Genomic DNA, 25,704 nt, shown 5'->3' on the forward strand with positions numbered 1-25,704 from the left:
CGTCTGATGACGTCACGTAGAATGCGTCGCCAGTCTTCTTGGAGGCCCTGAACCAGTTGTTGTCGGGTGGCTGGAGGATGTAGTCGCTGTCGATAACAACGACCCATGACATCCCAGAGATGTCATGCGGGGGAGCATGCAGGCCACGGCAACACGTTGACGTTGTTGGCTGAAAGGAAGTTCTGTACGATTCGTGATGTATGGAGTCTGGCATAGTCATGCTGATAAAGGACACCACGTGACAGCTGTTGTAGAAATGACAATCGGACGAAGAATGTCATCCATGTAACTCCGATATGTCAAATTCAGGGTGAAAAGTGATCTTCACACGAAAGCTGGTCTTGATGTTATGTCAGATGAAATGTCAGATCAAATGTGAAATGAGACAGGGACGCTTCCGCTCAACTTCTTTAGTCTTACTAGCTACTAGTACTTTCCACACAGTGCTTGTCCAGTCCAGTGTCATTAGAATATCCCAGAATATTCCACATGTTTCTATTACGCTTTACATCCATCCATGCTATTACGGAAGTTTACAGATAATTCGAGCAACATAATATAATAAATTCCTCACCACTGCTTACATTAAATACTACTGCATTCCTGACAACTAATAATTGTCCAAATATAATGCAATGAATTTCTACTGAATCTCAACAGAAACATTGTAAAACATTTACAATCATTGTATAACAATAAATTACACTGCTATAGAACACATTTGAAAGTGGTAAAGTTTCCTTTCGAATTCAGTTTACATCAAATGCATGTGATCAAAAATTATTTCAAAAGTGTTTTTAAGGATTACTCGTATATTCCTATAACATCAATGTTCCAAATAGAAAGTTCACTGGTTATACCATTCGAAACAAATTTAATCTTTCAATTCGCAGATAGATTTAGAACACCAAAACTCCTTCATTTATGATGGCATCTACATGTGGAATCAACTTCGATCGGTAGTAAAAGGAGGAGGTTCATTAAAAGTGTTTAAACAAAACAATAAGCCAGAAAACAAAAACACAAGACTGGGTCATGTTTATATCTGTAAGGAAATAGGAGGGCAAACAGTTTACATGCAAGACTCATAGCCGACTTATTCAAGGCAAATCATAGAAAATCATATCTTTTTGTGGTTTAGACTCTTAAAGTTTTTTACATTTTTTCCTCTAGGGTCGTAATTCTATTAGCTATTAGAATGCTATTACTTCAATATCCCAAATTTGACACAGCCACAGATGACATTTTTCAAACTGTTGCTGGCAAGAGTAATGGTTAAATTTAACAACTTTCTGTAAATTTTAATTAATTACACAAACAGCAAACATGGCATACTTTCTCTTGACCCTCAGTTTATTACATTAATTTTTCAAACTTGCATAACATATGATCTTAACAATCTGCTATTTAGCGACCCAAAGTCCGATGACAATGTCAACTTGGTAAAGCTGTACATAATTATGTTCTGTCTAAACGACTTCACTAGTTCATGTTTTCTTGTACCAATTACGTTTGTTGTAAAAAGTTGATTGCATGTATTGATATACATGTGTATTAATCATTCTGAAGAAGGGATTGGATCGAGTAAGTTCCTGGAGCTTTTTTCCAATTCTATTCATTGTCAGTAAAATATGTTTAAATAACGTTTCATTTTTCTTATCCGGTTTGGGCAAATAAAAATAAAAATAAATATTAGTAAATTGTGTTTTTTTTACTCTGGTAACTAAAACAAACATAAAACAAAAATAGTTCTACTGTGTATTTAACGTAATGCCACTTTTCTTGGAGATGTGAGGGCCTGTTTCTAGCCTTGCTAGAGCTATGCTTGGGACAGAGACAGAAATCTACTCCTCGTTTTTTAGTCCATGGGCTTAAAAACGGAAAATACAACGTTTTTATACACGTGGGCTTAAAGTAAATTGAAACATTGACTGATCTCACATAGACGATATTCTTCAACATGTGTTATAGCACGCTTCTGTATATTGCACCTTAATCACTGTTAGAGGGTTCCACGTTTACAACACATTGGACCGTTAATGCAGGTGGTGTTTCTGATACTCTGTCTTGGACAATTTAGACACATGTGACAAACACGCATAACTGCCACACTCGTTTGTTGTTACTTTTGTGACAGCCATCATTTCAATTTTGAACGTGTTCTTGATTCATAATTTCTAGTTAAAAAAGAAAATCATGACTCTTTTACAGTGTCGCTCTCTCATTCCACTGAATTTGGGATTTGGGGCTTGAATTTGAAGGATGAAATGTTACTCTACCAAAATAGGCAAAATCCGCTCAGTGCTTAAAACGTGCAGCCCCGGTAATATTTTATACTAAGCGGTCATCGGTCTTTGAATGTCTAAGCGACTGAATACAGGCTAGCACCCTTATGTCAGCCTGTCATAGACTTGTCACCATCTGAGTTTGTCTGATACGTTATCTGTCCAGGGATCCTGGGTATGTAGACAGTCCCCCCTCCCACAGAGGGGATTTTGATATTTTGTCTTATGAACCCCTCCCTTTTAAAATGCTGGATCCGCCCTTGTAAAATCATCGACCAAAATAAAAAGAGTTGTGTGTCTATAGGATTTTAGGCGGTTGTTGTGCCCATTTTAATTTTGCATAATCAATTAAATGTGTCAGAGTTAAAATAGGAGCGACAAGAAACATTTTCATAATCCTTTCCAGACATCATAGAGGCATCTCTACTAAAAGCAGAATCCATTGTACGATTCCGACTACATCGTAACAATCATAGTAAGAGAGTTTGGGTTAACGCTGCTTTGAACAGAATGGCAGTTATGTCGGCTATCCTAACGCGGATTTCCTCAAAGGGAAATAGTCAGAAACAGGAGAAATTACGTCATAATACTTGACTCGCATGTTGTCTCTGAAATGAACATATTTTACACAAATAAAACAGTTGTTAAAACATCTTAATAAAACATAATAAAAAGGAGCCAAGAGACTTCCTCCGCTTTGCTTGTGATTCAGCCGGTTTGTACAGACCCGGAAACTGCAGGAATCTAGACTTGCCTATTATAGACTTGCATGGGCTAAATGGGGTATATTTGTTTTAGGGCCTTTATGACAGAAAGTCCTAGCACTTGATATAAGCATATTGGGCGACAGGTTGTGAAAAATACTATTTATTTTCTTTCTGATATACGTGAACAATGTCATTCCTTGTATTAATTAGACACATAAGTGTATGAAGAATGTCTGATTAAAACCAAATCCAACCCGTTAAGATCCGGTTTAGACATTGATCTTTAACAACCCATGCTTGAGATAAGGTGGTCAGGCTTGCTGACTCGGTTGATGCATGTCATCGTACCCCATTAGAATAGCGTAGATCGATGCTCAGAATGTCAGTGGACTGGATTGTCTGGTCCAGACTCGATTATTTACAGACTGCCGTCATATAGCTGGTATATTGCTGATTTCGGCGTTAAACACCAAACGACAACAAACAGACTGGGTTTCGAAAGGGGCCATTTTACATAAAATACATTCTTAGCTAAGAAAGATTCCAGATTAATAACACTCAATAATATTTTGCCACTTTTTGAAATGACTATATTGTGTATTTGCACCATAATCGTCGATGTCCTCTAACTTCTCGTCTTCAGTGGGCGACTCACGAACAAGTAAATCTGTCCTCGAAGGGTACTAGCTCTTTCAACACACAGCCCAATCAACCCGGAAGCCGGATCGCGCTGTTGTGTAAATGCCGGGTGCTGATTGGTTAAGGATATAGAAAGAGCGTGTATTCAGCTGTACCGTGATAACAGCGCCCGGCCCGCGCTCTAGGCTGTACCACCATTTATCTTTACTGGTTTACTTTGATGACGTCAGTGGTGGGAAACCTTTATCAATTCCTAGTAGTTATTTCCTTATTATCTTCCAGGTATACCGACTGAGACAATGTTGTGTATTTATAGTAGTCTTCTGGTACTGAGAAGAGTGTCATTAGTTAATAAAGTGGAAGTGAATACCCTCTACTCTCTCACACATACATGCACGCGCACGCAAACACACACGCGCGCGCGCACGCACGCACGCACACACACACACACACAAATGCATATACATATATAGATTATATTATACGTACAATGCAGTTTACAGGGTATTCATTTGAAAATCCCACAGTACTTGAATTAAGTGACAGGTATTTTTTAATACCCACAGTACTTGAATTAAGTGACAGGTATTTTTTGTAATACAAAATTGATAACGCAAACAACCTGGCCGGTCCCAAGACACCAGCGTGTTATTTTGAAACACACACCACTGCGCCAACACACATACACACACAAATAGGCATTACACACGCACGCACGCACGCACGCACGCACGCACGCACGCACGAACCACTTATCCTACACACACACACGCACAGAGCACACACACTACACATGCACAGTCACACATGTACACACACGCTACACACACATTAAACAGACTAAACACACACACATATATATTACACGCGCCACACACACATACACGCGCCACACACGCGCCACACACACTCACACACGCGCCACACACACATACACGCGCCACACACACACACACGCGCCACACACACACACACACACACACACACACACACACACACACACACACACACACACACACACACACACACACTCACACTCACTCACTCACTCACTCACTCACTCACTCACTCACTCAACCGACCCGTGAAGAAGATCTGGGGTAGAATAGGTCTTCTGCAACACATTCTCGTCGTAAGAGGCGACTAACGGGATCGGGTGGTCGGGCTCGCTGACTTGGTTGATGCATGTCATCGTATCCCAATTGCGTGGATTGATGCTCATGATGTCAATCTCTGGATTGTCTGGGCCAGACTCGATTATTTACAGACCGCCGTCATATAGCTGGAATATTGCTGAGTGCTGCATTAAACATCAAATAAACAAACAAACACCCTCAACCCCACCCCAGACACGACTTACACGATATTTTCTCACAGTTAAGCGTGAGTCATGGTAGTTTGAATGACGCCATGTGTGGAAAACTAGTGCTGGGAGGACGTGCACATTTAAACCTTCCGCTGCACCACTGATGATTCATACATGTATGTTCATACGATCCCTGAACCGAGCATCCTCCCTGTTTCCTAGTCATGTACACACACAAGTACACCATGACAACTCGCGTCTATCTGGTTCACAAATAAACAATATTTGCTCCACGTGTACCCATATTTAAATTCCTTATACGTACTCCATATTCCACGTGTATTGATATTCAAATTCCTCATACGTACTCCTTGTTCCACGTGTGCTGATATTTAAATTCCTCATACGTACTCCTTATTCCACGTGTGCTGATATTTAAATTCCTCATACGTACTCCTTATTCCACGTGTACTGATATTCAAATTCCTCATACGTACTCCTTATTCCACCTGTACTGATATTTAAATTCCTCATACGTACTCCTTATTCCACGTGTGCTGATATTTAAATTCCTCATACGTACTCCTTATTCCACGTGTGCTGATATTTAAATTCCTCATACGTACTACTTATTCCACGTGTACTGATATTTACATTCCTTAAAGGTATTCCTTTTATTCCATTTGTACTCAAAAATGCATTCTATTAAGGTATTCCTTTTATTCCAAGTGTACTCATATTTAAATTACCTATAGGTATTCCCTTTTCTTCAATTTGTAGTCATATTTATATTCATCATACGAATTCCTTTTGTTCCATATTTACCCATATATACATTCCTAAAACGTTTTCCTTGTTCCATGTGTGCCCATATAACATTCTTCGTACGTATTCCTTTATTCCATGTGTGCCCATATTTGCATTCCTAATACGTATTCCTCATTCCATGAGTGGGGCGGCCGGGTAGCCTAGCGGTTAAAGCGTTCGCTCGTCACGCCGAAGACCCGGGTTCGAATCCCGACATGGGTACAATGTGTGAAGCCAATTTCTGGTAAGCCCCGCCATGATAATGCTGGAATATTGCTAAAAGCGGCGTAAAACATACTCACTCACTCACTCATTCCATGAGTTCCCATATAACATTCCTAAAACGCATTCCTTTATTCCATGAGTTCCCATATAACATTCCTAATAGGCATTCCTTTATTCCAGGCGTTCCAATATTTGCATTCCTAATACGTATTCCTTATTCCATGTGTGCCCATATTTGCATTCCTTATACGTATTCCTTATTCCATGTGTGCCGATATTTGCATTCCTAATACGCATTCCTATATTCCATGTGTGCCCATATTTACGTTTGTATTCATGCCTAGAGAAGTGGTTAGACATTCATCGTGACGTATGTACGCGTGTTTCCATTCTCCCGGTAGACATTTTTGGTTCTCTTTGCCCTGATAACGCCGGAATACTGCTATATGCGTGGTCAAACAATGCCAATACACCACAATACCGAATTCACGTTGGCATTTAGACAAGAGAGTACAAAGATAAACGCCAAAACCATAAAGATGCCCAGCTAACAGAGCAGAACAGTTTATTATCTTAAAATGGCCGATGGTACAAAAGAGTCACTAGAAATATATTACCACCAAAATAAAACTTTTGTTTGTTTGTTTGTTGTTTAACGCCGCAGTCAGCAATATGCCAGCTCTATGACGGCCAACATAAAAATGAAAACAGATCAAAAAGACATCATGGCAATAACTTGTCCCCATATCGTTCTTCAGCTGACGATCTTGAATACGGCTGGTATATATTTAAAAATATTATTTTTTAATCCTTTAATAAAAACGCATAAAATTCATCAATGATGACTCGTTCCCCTTTTTCATTCCCTCCCACTTGAGCTGAAACATTAAATGAAAGGCTTGAAATACATTTCCTCCATATTAATTGCACTGCTTTAGGATGTATAATAAATTTTATGAATATAATATAATAATTAAGACGTCAATGGACATACGATGAATTCCCGGGATGCGGCTTTAACGATCTGTATAAAATCGTGAATAAAACGCCTGGGAAATAAAATGCTGCATCAGCACATTTTATTTTTTAAAAACTACATTAAAATGAGTCTAAAGTTGATATTTGACGAAGGGTTAAGTATCTATGCGAATATATTGACAACATGTTTTCCTGAATTGTGTAAACGTTTGGCGTCACAAGCATAACTAAATCAGATGACCTGTGTCAAATGTGTGCATACAGCAAAACACAGCCTAAGCCAACTCAGAGGCATCGTCAACTCGCTGTCTGCTGTGCAGCACGCGACACTTGTCGTGACGTCATCATCTGACCCAGGTCATATGCATAAACATTGACGCCGCCACATGACCTCCACTTATCACTGTTCTCGGGGAGGAGCCAAGTTGTTGTTGGTTTTTTTTTTACTTCGCGGTGATGTCAAAATGTACTATAAATTTCCTTATCAAATGGTTCAGCAGAATATTCTAGTCGTCATTCGTGCGATTTATTTCCGAAATAATCTATTGCTGGTAAAATGATTAAAGTAGAGGGCTGTGGAAATGAAGACGACTACAGGTATTGTATCACCAATTAAAATTCTTGATACCACCCCTAATGTCAACGTGACATGCTGTGGCAACGAATGTTAATCCCGTCCAACACAATAAAACGCCAAACTCTTTACTGCATGTAATGTGGAACATATTTTCGTGAACAATTTACTTGTGAATATTTCAGAATATTATATTCGCCTCCACACACCTCATCTCTGCTTTCCCTTGTAAGTACATATATCATCTATACACAACTGAATGTCGCAGTCTATCACACAGAGCTGCAGGCTTGTTTGTGCACCATGGTACAGAAGAACTCAGATTCGAGGTGATGGTGTGGAGGCGGGGGTTGAGGTGATGATGTGTAGACTGGGGTTGAGATATGAAAAGTGGGGTTGAGGTGATTATATGTAGACTGGGGTTGAGATATGAAAAGTGGGGTTGAGGTGATTATATGTAGACTGGGGTTGAGATATGAAAACTGGGGTTGAGGTTGAGATGTGAAAAGTGGGGTTGACGTGATTATATATAGACTGGGGTGGAGATATGAAAACTGGGGTTGAGGTTGAGATGTGAAAAGTGGGGTTGGGTTGAGGTGATTATATGTAGACTGGGGTTGAGATATGAAAACTGGGGTTGAGGTGGTGATGTGTAGACCGGGGTTGAGATATGAAAACTGGGGTTGAGGTGATGATGTGTAGACCGGGGTTGAGATATGAAAATTGTGGTTGAGGTGATGATGTGGAGGCGGAGGTTGAAATATGAAAAGTAGGGTTGAGGTGATTATATGTAGACTGGGGTTGAGACATGAAAACTGGGGTTGAGGTGATGATATGTAGACTGAGGTTGAGGTGTGAAAAGTGGGGTTGAGGTGAGGATGTAGAGGCTGGGTTTGAGAAGTGAAAAGTGGAGTTCAGGTGATGATGTGTAAACTGGGATTGACATATGAAAAGTTGGGTTGAAGGGATTAATGCAGACTGGGGTTATGAAATGAAAAGTGGAGTTGAGGTGATGATCATGATTGGAGTTAGTGATGAAGATATGTAGACTGGGGTTGGTGGGTATGTGAAGACTAGGGTTGGTGGTGATGTGTAGACTGAGGTTGGTTGTGATGTGTAGGCTGAGGTTGGTGATGATTTGTAGACTGAGGTTGGTGATGGTGTGTAGACTGGTGTTGGTGATGATGTGTAGACTGGTGTTGGTGGTGATGGTTTGTAGACTGGAGTTGGTGATGGTGTGTAGACTGGTGTTGGTGATGATGTGTAGACTGGAGTTGGTGATGGTGAGTAGACTGGGGTTGGTGATGATGTGTAGACTGGAGTTGGTGATGGTGTGTAGACTGGTGTTGGTGGTGATGGTGTGTAGACTGGGGTTGGTGGTGATGATGTGTAGACTGGAGTTGGTGATGATGTGTAGACTGGAGTTGGTGATGGTGTGTAGACTGGAGTTGGTGATGGTGTGTAGACTGGAGTTGGTGGTGGTGTGTAGACTGGGGTTGGTGATGGTGTGTAGACTGGAGTTGGTGGTGGTGTGTAGACTGGGGTTGGTGGTGATGGTGTGTAGACTGGTGTTGTTGGTGGTGTGTAGACTGGAGTTGGTGGTGGTGTGTAGACTGGTGTTGGTGGTGATGGTGTGTAGACTGGGGTTGGTGGTGGTGATGTGTAGACTGGAGTTGGTGATGATGTGTAGACTGGTGTTGGTGGTGGTGATGTGTAGACTGGTGTTGGTGATGGTGTGTAGACTGGTGTTGGTGGTGATGTGTAGACTGGTGTTGGTGGTGATGGTTTGTAGACTGGAGTTGGTGATGGTGTGTAGACTGGTGTTGGTGATGGTGTGTAGACTGGAGTTGGTGGTGGTGTGTAGACTGGGGTTGGTGATGGTGTGTAGACTGGAGTTGGTGGTGGTGTGTAGACTGGAGTTGGTGGTGATGATGTGTAGACTGGTGTCGGTGATGGTGTGTAGACTGGTGTTGGTGGTGATGTGTAGACTGGTGTTGGTGATGGTGTGTAGACTGGTGTTGGTGATGGTGTGTAGACTGGTGTTGGTGATGGTGTGTAGACTGGGGTTGGTGATGGTGTGTAGACTGGTGTTGGTGGTGATGGTGTGTAGACTGGTGTTGGTGGTGATGATGTGTAGACTGGTGTTGGTGATGGTGTGTAGACTGGTGTTGGTGGTGATGATGTGTAGACTGGTGTTGGTGATGGTGTGTAGACTGGTGTTGGTGATGGTGTGTAGACTGGAGTTGGTGATGGTGTGTAGACTGGAGTTGGTGATGGTGATGTGTAGACTGGTGTTGGTGGTGATGGTGTGTAGACTGGTGTTGGTGATGGTGTGTAGACTGGTGTTGGTGATGATGTGTAGACTGGTGTTGGTGATGGTGTGTAGACTGGTGTTGGTGATGGTGTGTAGACTGGTGTTGGTGATGGTGTGTAGACTGGTGTTGGTGGTGATGGTGTGTAGACTGGTGTTGGTGGTGATGATGTGTAGACTGGTGTTGGTGATGGTGTGTAGACTGGTGTTGGTGATGGTGTGTAGACTGGTGTTGGAGTTGGTGATGGTGTGTAGACTGGTGTTGGTGATGGTGTGTAGACTGGTGTTGGTGGTGATGGTGTGTAGACTGGTGTTGTTGGTGATGATGTGTAGACTGGTGTTGGTGATGGTGTGTAGACTGGTGTTGGTGATGGTGTGTAGACTGGTGTTGGTGATGGTGTGTAGACTGGAGTTGGTGATGGTGTGTAGACTGGAGTTGGTGATGGTGATGTGTAGACTGGTGTTGGTGGTGATGGTGTGTAGACTGGTGTCGGTGATGGTGTGTAGACTGGTGTTGGTGATGATGTGTAGACTGGTGTTGGTGATGGTGTGTAGACTGGTGTTGGTGATGGTGTGTAGACTGGTGTTGGTGGTGATGGTGTGTAGACTGGTGTTGGTGGTGATGGTGTGTAGACTGGTGTTGGTGATGATGTGTAGACTGGAGTTGGTGATGATGATGTGTAGACTGGGGTTGGTGGTGGTGATGTGTAGACTGGTGTTGGTGATGATGTGTAGACTGGAGTTGGTGATGGTGTGTAGACTGGAGTTGGTGATGGTGTGTAGACTGGTGTTGGTGGTGGTGTGTAGACTGGTGTTGGTGGTGGTGATGTGTAGACTGGAGTTGGTGATGATGTGTAGACTGGTGTTGGTGGTGATGGTGTGTAGACTGGGGTTGGTGGTGATGGTGTGTATACTGGTGTTGGTGGTGATGATGTGTAGACTGGTGTTGGTGGTGGTGATGTGTAGACTGGTGTTGGTGATGGTGTGTAGACTGGTGTTGGTGGTGGTGTGTAGACTGGAGTTGGTGATGGTGTGTAGACTGGTGTTGGTGGTGGTGATGTGTAGACTGGTGTTGGTGATGGTGTGTAGACTGGTGTTGGTAATGGTGATGTGTAGACTGGTGTTGGTGATGGTGTGTAGACTGGTGTTGGTGGTGGTGTGTAGACTGGTGTTGGTGGTGGTGTGTAGACTGGTGTTGGTGGTGGTGATGTGTAGACTGGAGTTGGCGATGATGTGTAGACTGGTGTTGGTGGTGATGGTGTGTAGACTGGGGTTGGTGGTGATGGTGTGTATACTGGTGTTGGTGGTGATGATGTGTAGACTGGTGTTGGTGGTGGTGTGTAGACTGGTGTTGGTGATGGTGTGTAGACTGGTGTTGGTGGTGATGATGTGTAGACTGGAGTTGGTGGTGGTGATGTGTAGACTGGAGTTGGTGATGATGTGTAGACTGGTGTTGGTGGTGATGGTGTGTAGACTGGTGTTGGTGATGGTGTGTAGACTGGAGTTGGTGATGGTGTGTAGACTGGTGTTGGTGGTGATAAGTAGACTGGAGTTAGTGATGATGATGTGTAGACTGGGGTTGGTGGTGGTGTGTAGACTGGGGTTGGTGATGGTGTGTAGACTGGAGTTGGTGGTGGTGTGTAGACTGGGGTTGGTGGTGATGGTGTGTAGACTGGTGTTGTTGGTGGTGTGTAGACTGGAGTTGGTGGTGGTGTGTAGACTGGTGTTGGTGGTGATGGTGTGTAGACTGGGGTTGGTGGTGGTGATGTGTAGACTGGAGTTGGTGATGATGTGTAGACTGGTGTTGGTGGTGGTGATGTGTAGACTGGTGTTGGTGATTGTGTGTAGACTGGTGTTGGTGGTGATGTGTAGACTGGTGTTGGTGGTGATGGTTTGTAGACTGGAGTTGGTGATGGTGTGTAGACTGGTGTTGGTGATGGTGTGTAGACTGGAGTTGGTGGTGGTGTGTAGACTGGGGTTGGTGATGGTGTGTAGACTGGAGTTGGTGGTGGTGTGTAGACTGGAGTTGGTGGTGATGATGTGTAGACTGGTGTCGGTGATGGTGTGTAGACTGGTGTTGGTGGTGATGTGTAGACTGGTGTTGGTGATGGTGTGTAGACTGGTGTTGGTGATGGTGTGTAGACTGGTGTTGGTGATGGTGTGTAGACTGGGGTTGGTGATGGTGTGTAGACTGGTGTTGGTGGTGATGGTGTGTAGACTGGTGTTGGTGGTGATGATGTGTAGACTGGTGTTGGTGATGGTGTGTAGACTGGTGTTGGTGGTGATGATGTGTAGACTGGTGTTGGTGATGGTGTGTAGACTGGTGTTGGTGATGGTGTGTAGACTGGAGTTGGTGATGGTGTGTAGACTGGAGTTGGTGATGGTGATGTGTAGACTGGTGTTGGTGGTGATGGTGTGTAGACTGGTGTTGGTGATGGTGTGTAGACTGGTGTTGGTGATGATGTGTAGACTGGTGTTGGTGATGGTGTGTAGACTGGTGTTGGTGATGGTGTGTAGACTGGTGTTGGTGATGGTGTGTAGACTGGTGTTGGTGGTGATGGTGTGTAGACTGGTGTTGGTGGTGATGATGTGTAGACTGGTGTTGGTGATGGTGTGTAGACTGGTGTTGGTGATGGTGTGTAGACTGGTGTTGGAGTTGGTGATGGTGTGTAGACTGGTGTTGGTGATGGTGTGTAGACTGGTGTTGGTGGTGATGGTGTGTAGACTGGTGTTGTTGGTGATGATGTGTAGACTGGTGTTGGTGATGGTGTGTAGACTGGTGTTGGTGATGGTGTGTAGACTGGTGTTGGTGATGGTGTGTAGACTGGAGTTGGTGATGGTGTGTAGACTGGAGTTGGTGATGGTGATGTGTAGACTGGTGTTGGTGGTGATGGTGTGTAGACTGGTGTCGGTGATGGTGTGTAGACTGGTGTTGGTGATGATGTGTAGACTGGTGTTGGTGATGGTGTGTAGACTGGTGTTGGTGATGGTGTGTAGACTGGTGTTGGTGGTGATGGTGTGTAGACTGGTGTTGGTGGTGATGGTGTGTAGACTGGTGTTGGTGATGGTGTGTAGACTGGAGTTGGTGATGATGATGTGTAGACTGGGGTTGGTGGTGGTGATGTGTAGACTGGTGTTGGTGATGATGTGTAGACTGGAGTTGGTGATGGTGTGTAGACTGGAGTTGGTGATGGTGTGTAGACTGGTGTTGGTGGTGGTGTGTAGACTGGTGTTGGTGGTGGTGATGTGTAGACTGGAGTTGGTGATGATGTGTAGACTGGTGTTGGTGGTGATGGTGTGTAGACTGGGGTTGGTGGTGATGGTGTGTATACTGGTGTTGGTGGTGATGATGTGTAGACTGGTGTTGGTGGTGGTGATGTGTAGACTGGTGTTGGTGATGGTGTGTAGACTGGTGTTGGTGGTGGTGTGTAGACTGGAGTTGGTGATGGTGTGTAGACTGGTGTTGGTGGTGGTGATGTGTAGACTGGTGTTGGTGATGGTGTGTAGACTGGTGTTGGTAATGGTGATGTGTAGACTGGTGTTGGTGATGGTGTGTAGACTGGTGTTGGTGGTGGTGTGTAGACTGGTGTTGGTGGTGGTGTGTAGACTGGTGTTGGTGGTGGTGATGTGTAGACTGGAGTTGGCGATGATGTGTAGACTGGTGTTGGTGGTGATGGTGTGTAGACTGGGGTTGGTGGTGATGGTGTGTATACTGGTGTTGGTGGTGATGATGTGTAGACTGGTGTTGGTGGTGGTGTGTAGACTGGTGTTGGTGATGGTGTGTAGACTGGTGTTGGTGGTGATGATGTGTAGACTGGAGTTGGTGGTGGTGATGTGTAGACTGGAGTTGGTGATGATGTGTAGACTGGTGTTGGTGGTGATGGTGTGTAGACTGGTGTTGGTGATGGTGTGTAGACTGGAGTTGGTGATGGTGTGTAGACTGGTGTTGGTGGTGATAAGTAGACTGGAGTTAGTGATGATGATGTGTAGACTGGGGTTGGTGATGGTGTGTAGACTGGTGTTGGTGGTGATGTGTCGACTAGAGTTGGTGGTGATAAATAGACTGGAGTTAGTGATGATGATGTGTAGACTGGGGTTTGGGGTGATAATGTGTAGACTGGGGTAAGTGATGATGGTGTGTAGACTGAGGTTGGTGATGTGTCAACATGGGCAGGTGATTCAGCTGAGACTGGAGTTGGTGATGATGTGAAGACTGAGGTTGGTGATGATGTGTAGACTGGTGTTGGTGATGATGTGTAAACTGGGGTTGTTGATGATGATGTGTAGACTGGGTTTTTTTATGGTGATGTGTAGACTGAGGTTGGTGATGATGTGTGCACTCGGGTTGATTGTTTTACATGAAACTACATACTTGTGTATAGCGTTGAATATCGTATAGTTATATCATAGATATGTTGCGTGATACACAACCAGAGCTGTTATATGATCTGTTGTACATGCGCCTACACACTCAAGCGTCAGGCGTTCACAACACTGAGGTTCTTTGAAGGGCGGAAACCAGACACATATTTCATGTATTGAGGTGAAACCCAAGTGGTTGATCTCGGGGCTTGCAGACTTGTGTTCTTGGTTGAGGTTACATGTGAAGTTTTGACGGGACTGGAGTTATTAACTCCATACATGTACATAGTGTGATGAGATCAAATGTATGAACAACAGAAATATGGCTGTTTGTGACCCGAAATAATGCCTTTTAATAAGGGTAATTAAGAATTGACCCGTGTGCACACTTTTTAATCCGCGTGTTTGTAGACGGGGCATGTGGTGATGTATAGACATGGCTTTGATACCTACATGTAACGTCGTGGGACATTGTCTCATGTCTATGTAGCATTGTGTGACATTGCGTCGACATGTATGTAACGTTGTGTGACATTGTCTGATGTGCATGTAACGTTGTGTGACATTGTCTGATGTGTATGTAACGTTGTGTGACATTGTCTCAGACATGTATTTAACGTATGTGTGACATTGTCTGATGTGTATATAACCTTGTGTGAAACTGTCGACATAAGTTGTGTGAGATTGTCTGATATGTACGTAACGTTGTGTGACATGTAACGTTGTGATGTGTATGCAGCGTTGTGTGACATAGTATTATGTGTATGTAGCGTTTTGTGACACTGTCTGATATGTATGTAACGTTGTGTGACACTGTCTGATATGTATGTAACGTTGTGTGACACTGTCTGATATGTATGTAACGTTATTTGACATTGTCTGATGTGTATGTAATGTTGTGACATTGTCTGATATGTATGTAACGTTGTGTGACATTGTCTGATATGTATGTAACGTTGTTTGACATTGTCTGATGTGTATGTAATGTTGTGACATTGTCTGATGTGTATGTAATCTTGTGTACCACTGTCTGATATGTATGTACCGTTGTGCCCCATTGTCTGATATGTACGTAACGTTGTGTGACATGTAACGTTGTGTGATGTGTATGCAGCGTTGTGTGACATAGTATTATGTGTATGTAGCGTTTTCTGACATTGTCTGATGTGTATGTAACGTTGTGTGACATTGTCTCCGACATGTATGTAACATTGTGTGACATTGTCTGACGTGTATAAGTAACGTTGTGCGACATTGTCTGCTATGTATGTAACGTTGTGTGACATTGTATGGTGTGTATGTAACATTGTGTGACATTGTCTGACGTGTATAAGTAACATTGTGCGACATTGTCTGCTATGTATGTAACGCTGTATGACATAGTCTCTTACGTGTAGTATGTACCGTTATTTGAGATGTGAACAGTCGCCGAGTGAGTGACCACTGTCCGCCGACAGCCGCCCACTGTATCTGTAATAATAACATGGTGACATTTGGAGGAGTTCCACCCACAACGGCTGCAGTGTCAAAGATAATGACGCATATAGCTTTAGGGAAAGAAGCCCGAGCTCATGTCATATTCATCGCATCTTATAAAACTAAAGATGAAGATATGTCGAACCTACTTTATGATTTAATGGCACCAATTAATGAAACATGTTTTTCATGAACGCGCATGAAACTCCATTTATAGATTATCTTTATGTTGACTTACATGTCATCATCTAAAACACGCTTATTCATAGGAACAACGATATGATTACAGATGGGTCCAGAATTGAATGCGTGCTGTTTTAGTCGACCTGTCTCAACGCTGGGACTGACCTCATTTCTAAACTTCAGCGAATGCTATATTCAAAGTTATATAAACCTACCTCATTCTTTGCCAAGCTTTAAACATTTTATAATTACATGACTTATAAATGCCAAAACGTACCACTTGCAGCAAAATGCAGTAGCGATTATTGTGCTCTTTAAACACATAAGCGGTCGAGCTGTACATAACGGTATCAAGCGCGTACGGCGTATGAATCATCACTGCAACCGTTTCTTCCTTTATTGGTACGACTGTGCTGTTGTGACCGGCGCTAACTGCGAGGAGCGACGCAGTCGGAGCTCGGCCTAAATCGATTTGCTAGTCAACAAGCAGCCTCTAGTCGGCAATCGCTGCCTCGTATGAGCTCACTTGTGACACTATCTAACGCTGAGGTTTTGAAAATAACTTTGCAGCCAAACAGTGATCATTTCTGTGCAAAGAAATGCAGAGTTATTATTTGCTACAGAAAAACAAGTAATGAACGTTAAGTAGTTCAAACAATATATTTTACATATTTTAGGAAACAATTATCTTTCTTTACGAAAAGTGTTGGGTTTTTTTAAGTATGAATATCGTAATGACAAAGGGTCTGGCAGACAAGATGCATTTATTATGTCTGGGATACAGTTTGTTGCTGAAAATGCATGGTGTAATTTTAACAAAACAGTTTAACATTTAGGTATGCTCTCTCTCTCTCTCTCTCTTTCTCTCTCTCGTAAATGTCATGTACTTAGAACAATATGTTTTAATTTCAAACGACAACGTATAATCACACGTACATCTGTAGTTTACAGGTTATTCATTTGAAATCCCACAGTACTTGCAATAAGTGACAGGTTTTCTTTTGAATACCCACAGTACTTGTATCAAGTGAAAAAATGGGAACGCAAATAACAACCTGGCCGGTCCTACATACGTCACAACAACGTCGAACGCAGTAACTCCCAAGACATCAGCGTGCTGGTTTTACTGTGGTGCTGCACAGACTACGAAAGATTGATGGAAGAATATCCCATAGTCTACAACAGTCTTATGTCTCCGTCATTCCTACTCTCGATACCCTCTACATTGCAAGCTGTCCTCCATACATACCTTGTGTTGATTCGTATATATGTTGTATAAAACCCTATTTTCTTGAACAATTGGCCCTACATATAAGTATAGATTTTCAATACTAACAGATCACCTCGCATCCACACATATCCTACCAACATTTAAAATCAGAACATGAAATCGTTGAAAAACCTGTGATTCATTTTTACCTATCTCTTATCTCGTAACTTACAAAAGTCGTGATAAATAACTGCTTGATCATATCAACTCTTGCCGAGATGCTTATGCAAAACATGATCTTGTTATTTTGTGTACGCTTGTAGTTAAACTAAACTCATTAAGTTCTCTGCGTGTTTATTAACTTCAAAGTAAATCATGTTGCAAGCCTATCCCACTGAAAATAACAACCCTGTTTGCTTGCCGCCTCGAACAAGGACAGGTTGTTTGTCAGAGCTGTTTGCGACCCGGCTCCTGGAAACAGCTTCCGGTTGTACGGGCTTACGGAAACTCGCCTTGTCGTTGATAGAAATGATCATTAATAAAATGAAATAATTTCTTCACAAAATGTATGCCATAATTATCTAAATATTTAGTTGATATTATAATTATATCACTTATATGCAGTTATTGGGGGTTGTTTTTCTAGCCAATCGCTGAAATGCCGCCTCGTACGAAGGGTTTGACGTCAGCTGCACTTGGAGCTTGACCATGTTCGGGGAAAACCTGTCGACTGACGCGGAAGATTTCACTTTGTGTCTCACGCCAGGAAAGTATGGAGATGAGGTTGGAAGAGAGCTGACGATTATTTCTCGGAATATTCTTACTCTTGTTCAGTCCAGCTGGGCGTGAAAGTTTGAACCTTCAAACTTTCTCCACTCGAAAGTCGGCGAGGTGAGTTGACCCAACAGTTGAAACAACGCACCCAGTACTATTTAGGTCAACCATGTCAGATATGTTTCGCGTTTCATTTGCAATCGCGGTACTTGTTTCACTTCTTTGCGTCAGTATAATGTTAACCTATTCTTATTGTAACCACTTCCATTCACTTGTTACGTAGGATCGACCACTAAAGGTTTGTTTCTCTTGTGTTTACGAAACTGATTTGAATGTGGCTTCTCGCCATTTTCTTATCACCATTCACTGACCGGGCGAGCTCGGTTGACCCGGGTCACTGAGAATTCGGCGATTATCATCTCTTGTTGCGCTTACATATTAACACTACAGAGTTTGGTGCCATTTTCCGCTTACTTTATTGCTTCTCCCTACATTCATAGTGAATCGAGAGCTTTTTGAACATTTGCCAAGTCGAGTTTTCTCGATGTAGCCGAGCACGGCTTGTCTGATTCATACGGCGCGCCAGTTGGGCCGAGGGACTTGATGCATGAGTGAATCAGTGCGAATAGGACGACGATGTAAAGGAAGTCTTCAGCATAATACCGTTATTTCGTGTTGCTCAATATTATCGTTTAGATGTAGTTTTTTTCCCACCCGACTTCCTTGTTGTAGCATAGTTTGCGTGTTGTGGTCCACACTTGGATCTTTTTCTAGACAAACCTGTGTTTTCAGTCGCTGTCTGAAGCCATGACAAGAGGCCTACTCTCACCGCTCGCCACTTGTCAAGTTCGTGCCCCGGTCTTGACACCATGGACGGTCCCCGGGTATAACCAGGGACCTAAACTCAAACTCCTAGTCCTCTACAACTGTGATACTTTGGTAAATTAGATCAAGAAAAATAATAATTCTTTAAAACTAATTAAACTTTTTCCAACAATAGAAAATATAAAGATCTAGGCATTCTTAATGTTATTCATTCATGATCTAAAAGTTAAGCATTTTAAACTGATTATTAATTTTAAACATGATAAATATGTTATTTGTAACATATACTTATGACAATGTTTAAACTAGTGTGTGAAATATGTTTTATAGATAATAGAGCTGTAGCCTTTAGATCTTCACACAGAGATTTAAATTTAGCTGATCTACGTTTATATTTCATGATGTGAAAGTACTTTTTTTTTTAAAAATAATTTGTCTTCATACACCAGACTATGAATCTTTTAACTTACAATTTGGGTAACTCCAATATGACTAAGTAAGTGCATGCAATGATGATTTGTGTCCTATAACTGATTCAGTTAACTTTGACTCATGCGTCACACACAAGGAAGTATGACTTACAGTGACCATCCATAGTTTTCCCTACATCACTTGAATCATCATGTTAAACGATCACGCCATTTAATAACTTAATGTTTCAAAATATAGTCACTGGAATACCAATCCTCTATTTTTAAAACAAGTTGGCACATCAGTAAGAAACAGTTAACACAACTCTAGCAGAATCTGTACTCATTTGTTTTATCTTATCTGTATATTTGAAAATTAATATTCTTCAATTCTCTCTTGCAGTGAAAAATGCCACCAAATGTTGTGACCACCATGAAGCGAAAACTAGATGAGTTCATTGATGATGAAGGAAGCTATGGCTCCCAGCGCCAGTCTGTCCTCAACATATCTATGTGCAAGCTGAAAATGGTTCCAAGGCGGCGCGTGGAACCATGTCTTCGACGTAGTGTCCTCATCTTAAACACATTGAAACACATCGAAACTGAGTTAGAGATGGAGGGTGTGTATTTCACCTCTCCTACTGACGCCACATTTAATCTCACCGATCCTTCACATGGCAAGATTGATCTTGATCCCCTGCCAGAATGCAACTCAAACCCTTCTTTTCTGCAGCCATCATCTGTATCATTTTTGCCTCATGTTGCCACCGAAGGTCCACCCTCACCTATGCCAAAACCAGTTCAAGATGTAGAAAATATGGACACTAGTGCTAAAGACACATCAGGGAAAACTGTGTTAGACTTGGTGCCTTGTAAACTGGCAACAGCCGAAGTGTTGCCATGCACCCCTGTGTCAAAACTGTCAGCTTCCAGAAGTTATATTGAAGATGCAAATAATAATCTGTTGCCATCATCATTTGCCAGTTTTGCATCCAACTCGTCTGCCTCATGGAGTGAAGACTTTAGTGATATAGACATAAGTGTGTGTGATGTCGATATCTACTCAATTTCATCTGCAATGAAACTTACACCTCTCAGTGCTGAGGAGGTGCTTCATTCCTTTCCAAATACTTCAGGACATGCCAGTGACAGTTACCCATCTTTCATAAACTCACAATGTGGCACTTCATTTAGGAACGAATCGGTGATGGACGATTTAGACAATATCATGCAGATTCTTGTTGGGATGTGATCGTCATGGTGTATGTTATATATGTACAAGTCACAGCATAACACAAAGACTTACAAGATACATGATATTTTTACATATTTTTACAGGGAGACTGTACTGACATGTGTCAGGTTAATTTATTGTGAACTTCTGTTTTGTCTGTGGTCATATGATGACTGATCATAGTAATGTACAATTTGGTTATTTATTGACAACTATCATGCTTTGATGCAAGGATATTGTAATAATAGCCACAGGACTTATCAAAGCACATCATTGGCCATGTTATCAATAATGTGCATTGGCCTGGAGACATCCAATTTGAGAAGGCGCCAGTTTTGCTCATATCAGTGGTTGTGATGGTCTCCATATTGAACCATGTGCAATCTTCCAGGCTTCATTAGTGTCAAAAACTTTTGATATGATTTTTATCAACAGTGGCCATATATTTTTGAGCATGGAAGTATAAAAACTTGAATTATGCAATGCATGAATTTTGTAATGCTAAAGGGAGATAATCGGGAAATTGGATGGTTTCCTGGTTGGAATGAACTGACTTTGAACCAAATATGCATGGCAGTGGATGAAATGCAATTCACCAAATGGTGCTTATTGTTACAAACTATCACATTGTGGTATCATTTAAAAGAACAACTTAGTGCACAGGAGGAAAAATCTGGACAGAAACATTGAATATATTGTAGTGCATACCAATTACCATCGGATATGACAATTCCTATTTTCTCTATGGTAAAATAGTGTTGTATTATGCCATACTTTCTAGTGCTGATAATTGAAGACAACTATTGAAGGAATCAGTTTAATGGCAAAGTTATTGTGCATAAGGATTCAGCTATTGCTGATTTCAACCAACCAACCAACCAACCGTCATACATTTCAGTGCAGTGCACCTTTTTTATACCACTCAAATTGATAAGTTGTTGTTGATGAATAAGTCATCACGCTGAAATTGAAAGGTTATTTAGAGGATCTTTGAAATTTATGGCAATATTTTCATGTTTGATCTTCACATCCATACTGCATTACTTGTGATATGCCGGTTATAGTTGTTTCGTCATACATTACTCATGCCATTGCATTGTTTCACAACATGATGCAAAGCCCATTAAGTTCATATTGGTTTTAAGTTAATCATTAGAATTATTACCTTAGTCTCAGAGCAACAGTAGTGATGCCAAACAAATATGCTATGTGGACAGATCTAGTCAAATGTGTCTTTTTGGCACTTGTTTCACAATTTTGAAAATATTTTCAAAGGTGTATTTATATCCGTAGCATATGTATTTCATATAAATGATTGCTAGATTAGATACTCAAATTGCAACATAGCAAAGAAAGCAGAACTTCAAATTGATTAGTGTACTCATATTTGGGTTTGGGTTAACTTAATGCAAAAACTGCAGGTTCTTTTAGTGTTTTAAAGTTTACGAAAATTTGCGTTTGAAATCACTCATATATTAAATATTCCCTAGTATTACTTATATTGCTAGTATATGCCAAGGGAAATATTGTCCATGGTAGTAACCACAGAATCGGAATGTTACCCAAGCAGAATGTTATTCTTCTCTCTGGCATGTCAACCTGTTAACTCTAGGCTATAAATGAAGGGTCGGTCTGACCTGGACTTTAGTTCTCAATGATTAGCATGCAAGCATCAACGGTTCATATTTTTCATCAGTTAAATATTTTACCAACCTGTGTATTTTATTCATGATTATTATATTCATATTCATTTATTACTCCGCCATTTCTTCCATCCTGAAGAGATTAGTCATTTTTGAGTAGGAACATACTGTCTGCAGATTTCTATAAAATCATTTTGTTGCTGTAATTTCTTAACTGTGGCTGCTGTCGACTTCTCCACAACATTGGCCAAGGATTAAGTTGTTCGGTTGTTTAAATTTGTTTTCATAAATCTGAAAATGTGTATGTTGGAAACAGTATTGAATGGTCTGAAAATGAATGAAAAGAGAAACTGTATATTTTGTCAATAATACCTGTCAGATGGATATTTCACATTGATGAAAAGTTGAGAATATTTTTACCGATGTTAAAAGAATAACTTTTGGCAAATGGGTCCATGCTGTGTCGGACATGATAGTACTGGTGATAGTTCAGGCTTCCATAGAATCAGCTGAGGCAATGTCACTTGTTTTTTCATGCACAATAAAGAGTTTATTGCAAACAATACTTACATCCCAAGGATTGTTTAAAGAGAAATTAAAAGTTTCTTTCATAGCAATAAGTCAAGGAATGTATTTATTCCTTTGACAGGTTACATGAAGTCCTTGGGAAGTTCTACTTAGAGAAATAGCAAATACAGCTGTTACCATGGTATCACTATGTGTTAATATTGTTAATGTTGACATTTTGCAGTCATTACAGCTTCACATTGAACTATCTCATAATACCAGCTAACTGTTCTATATTGGCAGCAGAAATGATTTGAGCTCAAGATCTCAGTGGCAAAGTAGAGATTTTAGTATTGATACATTTGTGTGATACATAATAATTTATGTATTGCTTCAAGAAATTGAAATTAATATATTTGTGAAATGACTTTCTCGCCACATCTGTGATATATACTTGTATGTACATTTTCATAGCTTGTGCAGGAAGTTGAGTTGTAATTTCAAACAGTTGCCTATTTTGCTTGTAACACTGTATCTTGCCAAGATCACTCATGATTTTTATTTCTCATGTGATCTTTTACAGGTATATCATATTTATTTGAAGAACTATCAGTTTGAGAATATCAAATTATTTATTGTCAGCACTAACAGAATTTATTTATTCGCTTCAAAATACTAAACATGGCTCGGGGCACAAAACGACCAGTATTCCAAATGTTTTTTTGTATGTATTTTACCGTCCGCCGAGGTAAATAAAAACAAGTCAGAATATCTACAGAAGGTAACGTCAAATATTTCTCGTGGAAAATTGTCTTCAAACGGCAGCAAACTTTGTTGGCAAAAAGCTAAATCAGTTATGTTCATACCTTACGTTATGACAAATAAGTTTTTTTATGTGCTTGAAACCATCGACGAAACTTATTTTCCACGCCAGGGAAATATCTCGACGCTGGTACATAGCTGTTTGACCCGGTTAACGCAGGCTCGGCCGTCCCGATCACTGGAGGCGGGGCTAGGTCGCGTCGATCACGCTCAGCCTTCGTGACTTCGTCGTCATAGTTACTGGTACATAAACTGCCCAGGATGGCTGGAAAATGGGTCGATGTTTGCCGAGTGTAGGCCAAGGCTAGGGTTGGCTCAACTTATTGGTCGCCTCCGCTGTTGGGGCCACTAGCTTGAGCGCGCTGAAGCTAAACTCGCAGAAGATTTTGCAGAAATTAATTTTCTGAATCCTTTGATAAATTTTGCGTTCGTTTGCCATCGCGATATGATATTTCGATGTCAGAAATCTATGTTGGTTACAAATTCTATTCGGTTCGTTGTACTTTAAAAGCGTTCGCGGAAACTGAATAGGTCGTTTTTCTGTTTGTCAAAAGTTGGTTTTCTGTTGATAAAAGGAGATATTCTGTGTATATATTGCGTTGATTTCCTACTGTTCTCAAGGACATGGAAAATTGTTTTGTACAGACAGTGAAGGAAGATGCTTCACATGTTTTATGTTATTTATTACATGTTCATATGTTTATCATGGAAAACAAAGAATATTACCATACGTTGTTTTCACTTTTAATTCATAGTAGAGCATAGTATTATCCGAAATCCAAACGTTATATTTTAATACTGAATCATGTGTAAATATTCAACAATTATTTTATCAGTAGTTCTCAAGTCTTTCTCATACTTTCTACTCTTTGAATATATCTATCTTTGTAGAAGAAAGACATTTTCAAAATAAAACTTCAGATGTCAATAAGTACACATGTGTTGTGTTCTCTCTGGTTATCTATCTTCTCTCGCTCCTCTTCTACCAGTTTGTGAAATAATATGCCGATGTAGTTAGCATGCACGGACTCTTCTGAGATACACAACACGTTGAGTTGAATTGCTGACTTAGTATACACCAACTAAAAGCGCGGTGAGTAGTTCGTCTTCCACATGTATGTCTGGTTCGAAGCTACACCCCTGACCATGCCTCAAAACACGATTCACTCATTCACCATCAGTACAGGCACACAAGATAATGTTGAAAGGTTCAGCTTAATATCGAGATCGCATGCAATACCACCTAGGGAATAACTGTTTATAACAAACTGCTCAAAACAAGTCCAGGAACACCCACAATTGGACGGCTGTGCGTTGCAATATCGAAGATGAACTTTAGCCATGAAAATAGTGGGTTTTTTTAAATTCTTTTGAGTAGTAGATAAACACTTTTGGTTTGGGCGTTTTTTATGTGTCAATGATATCCTGTTTATGTATTAATATTTTAATTCCTGTTCATTAATAATCAATATCAACTAAAACATTGATTGAATTACATTAAACGCATAAATATATTCATATAGTTTTATCGTAATAGAGTAATTTCGCCAGCCACAAGATTAGCGCGTTCTTTAAATGTTTGAAGGAATTAAGTAATCGAAACATACAAGTTTGAAATGAGAGCCCAGACCGAGGTGTGAATTCCAAATGAGAGAAAAACTGGGTTTCCGGGAGCGGATTACATTGCCCCATTACACTGAATCCTGTCGGCTGATGTGGGGATTCTTGGTTCCAAATGGAGCCCGAATAGCGACAATATGGATCGGATGATTAGGCTCGGTGACATTCGTCCCCGCTCGGCCCTTTCCGTACCCCGCAAGAAGGACTCGCCCCCTATCGATAAATGTTATGTGCGAAAATACGAAAAGCCAATCAGAAAGCGCGTAATGATAGAGGTACTTTGATAAAATAAAAAACCCAATCCCAAGTACATAAATCAAATAACCTCGCTTTATTTAAAATATCAGAAATATATTTCGACATTGCAAATTACATGGATAACAGAAATGTATTTGTACGAATTATGGTTAATATAGGTAAGGCCATACACAGTGTAAGTTTCAAATTCACACCCGTGCGTTTGTTTACAGTCAGATAACGGCTCAATTGTTTTCCCATTGAGTTTTATCTCTGACGACAAATTTAGCTTTCCTAACTTAATTTAGTTTATTATCCATTTTGATATGTGTTCGAAAATCGAAGTGAACTATGTTTTTAACAATAAAATAGCCACCAGTTTCAAAACAATATGATATTCATATATAGATAATTAACATTAATATTAAATACATTTTGTGTTTACAATTTAGGCCATTTGCAATGTTTTAAGATTTTTTTAAATACAACAAAGAAGCTTAGATAAAGACAATGACAAAACATAGCCTGATCATTCAGGTCATTCATTAGTATTCACCTATTCATATTAC

The 25,704-nt window shown here is 40.9% G+C and overlaps 2 protein-coding genes across 3 annotated transcripts; one reads left to right on the plus strand and one right to left on the minus strand.

The window, feature by feature from the left end:
* Nucleotides 1–8,305: 8,305 nt before the first annotated feature.
* LOC139443695 (dynein heavy chain-like) lies at nucleotides 8,306–16,073 on the minus strand. Its single transcript, XM_071224632.1, has 2 exons — nucleotides 16,069–16,073; nucleotides 8,306–9,011 (listed from the first exon to the last, which is right to left on the minus strand). The coding sequence occupies exons 1-2, from the start codon at nucleotides 16,071–16,073 to the stop codon at nucleotides 8,306–8,308; spliced, it is 711 nt and encodes a 236-aa protein (XP_071080733.1).
* Nucleotides 16,074–17,763: 1,690 nt separating this feature from the next.
* LOC139442319 (SERTA domain-containing protein 2-like) lies at nucleotides 17,764–21,089 on the plus strand. Of its 2 annotated transcripts, XM_071223110.1 has the most exons (3): nucleotides 17,764–17,954; nucleotides 18,630–18,776; nucleotides 19,476–21,089. In XM_071223110.1, the coding sequence occupies exon 3, from the start codon at nucleotides 19,482–19,484 to the stop codon at nucleotides 20,322–20,324; it is 843 nt and encodes a 280-aa protein (XP_071079211.1). In that variant the 5' UTR covers nucleotides 17,764–17,954; nucleotides 18,630–18,776; nucleotides 19,476–19,481; the 3' UTR covers nucleotides 20,325–21,089. The 2 variants fall into 2 exon arrangements, with proteins under 2 accessions (XP_071079211.1, XP_071079212.1); XM_071223111.1 differs by lacking the exon at nucleotides 18,630–18,776.
* Nucleotides 21,090–25,704: the final 4,615 nt, after the last annotated feature.

Source organism: Haliotis cracherodii, unplaced genomic scaffold (assembly GCF_022045235.1).
Source record: "Haliotis cracherodii isolate W230 unplaced genomic scaffold, xgHalCrac1.p SCAF_5, whole genome shotgun sequence".
NCBI classification, from domain to species: domain Eukaryota; kingdom Metazoa; phylum Mollusca; class Gastropoda; order Lepetellida; family Haliotidae; genus Haliotis; species Haliotis cracherodii.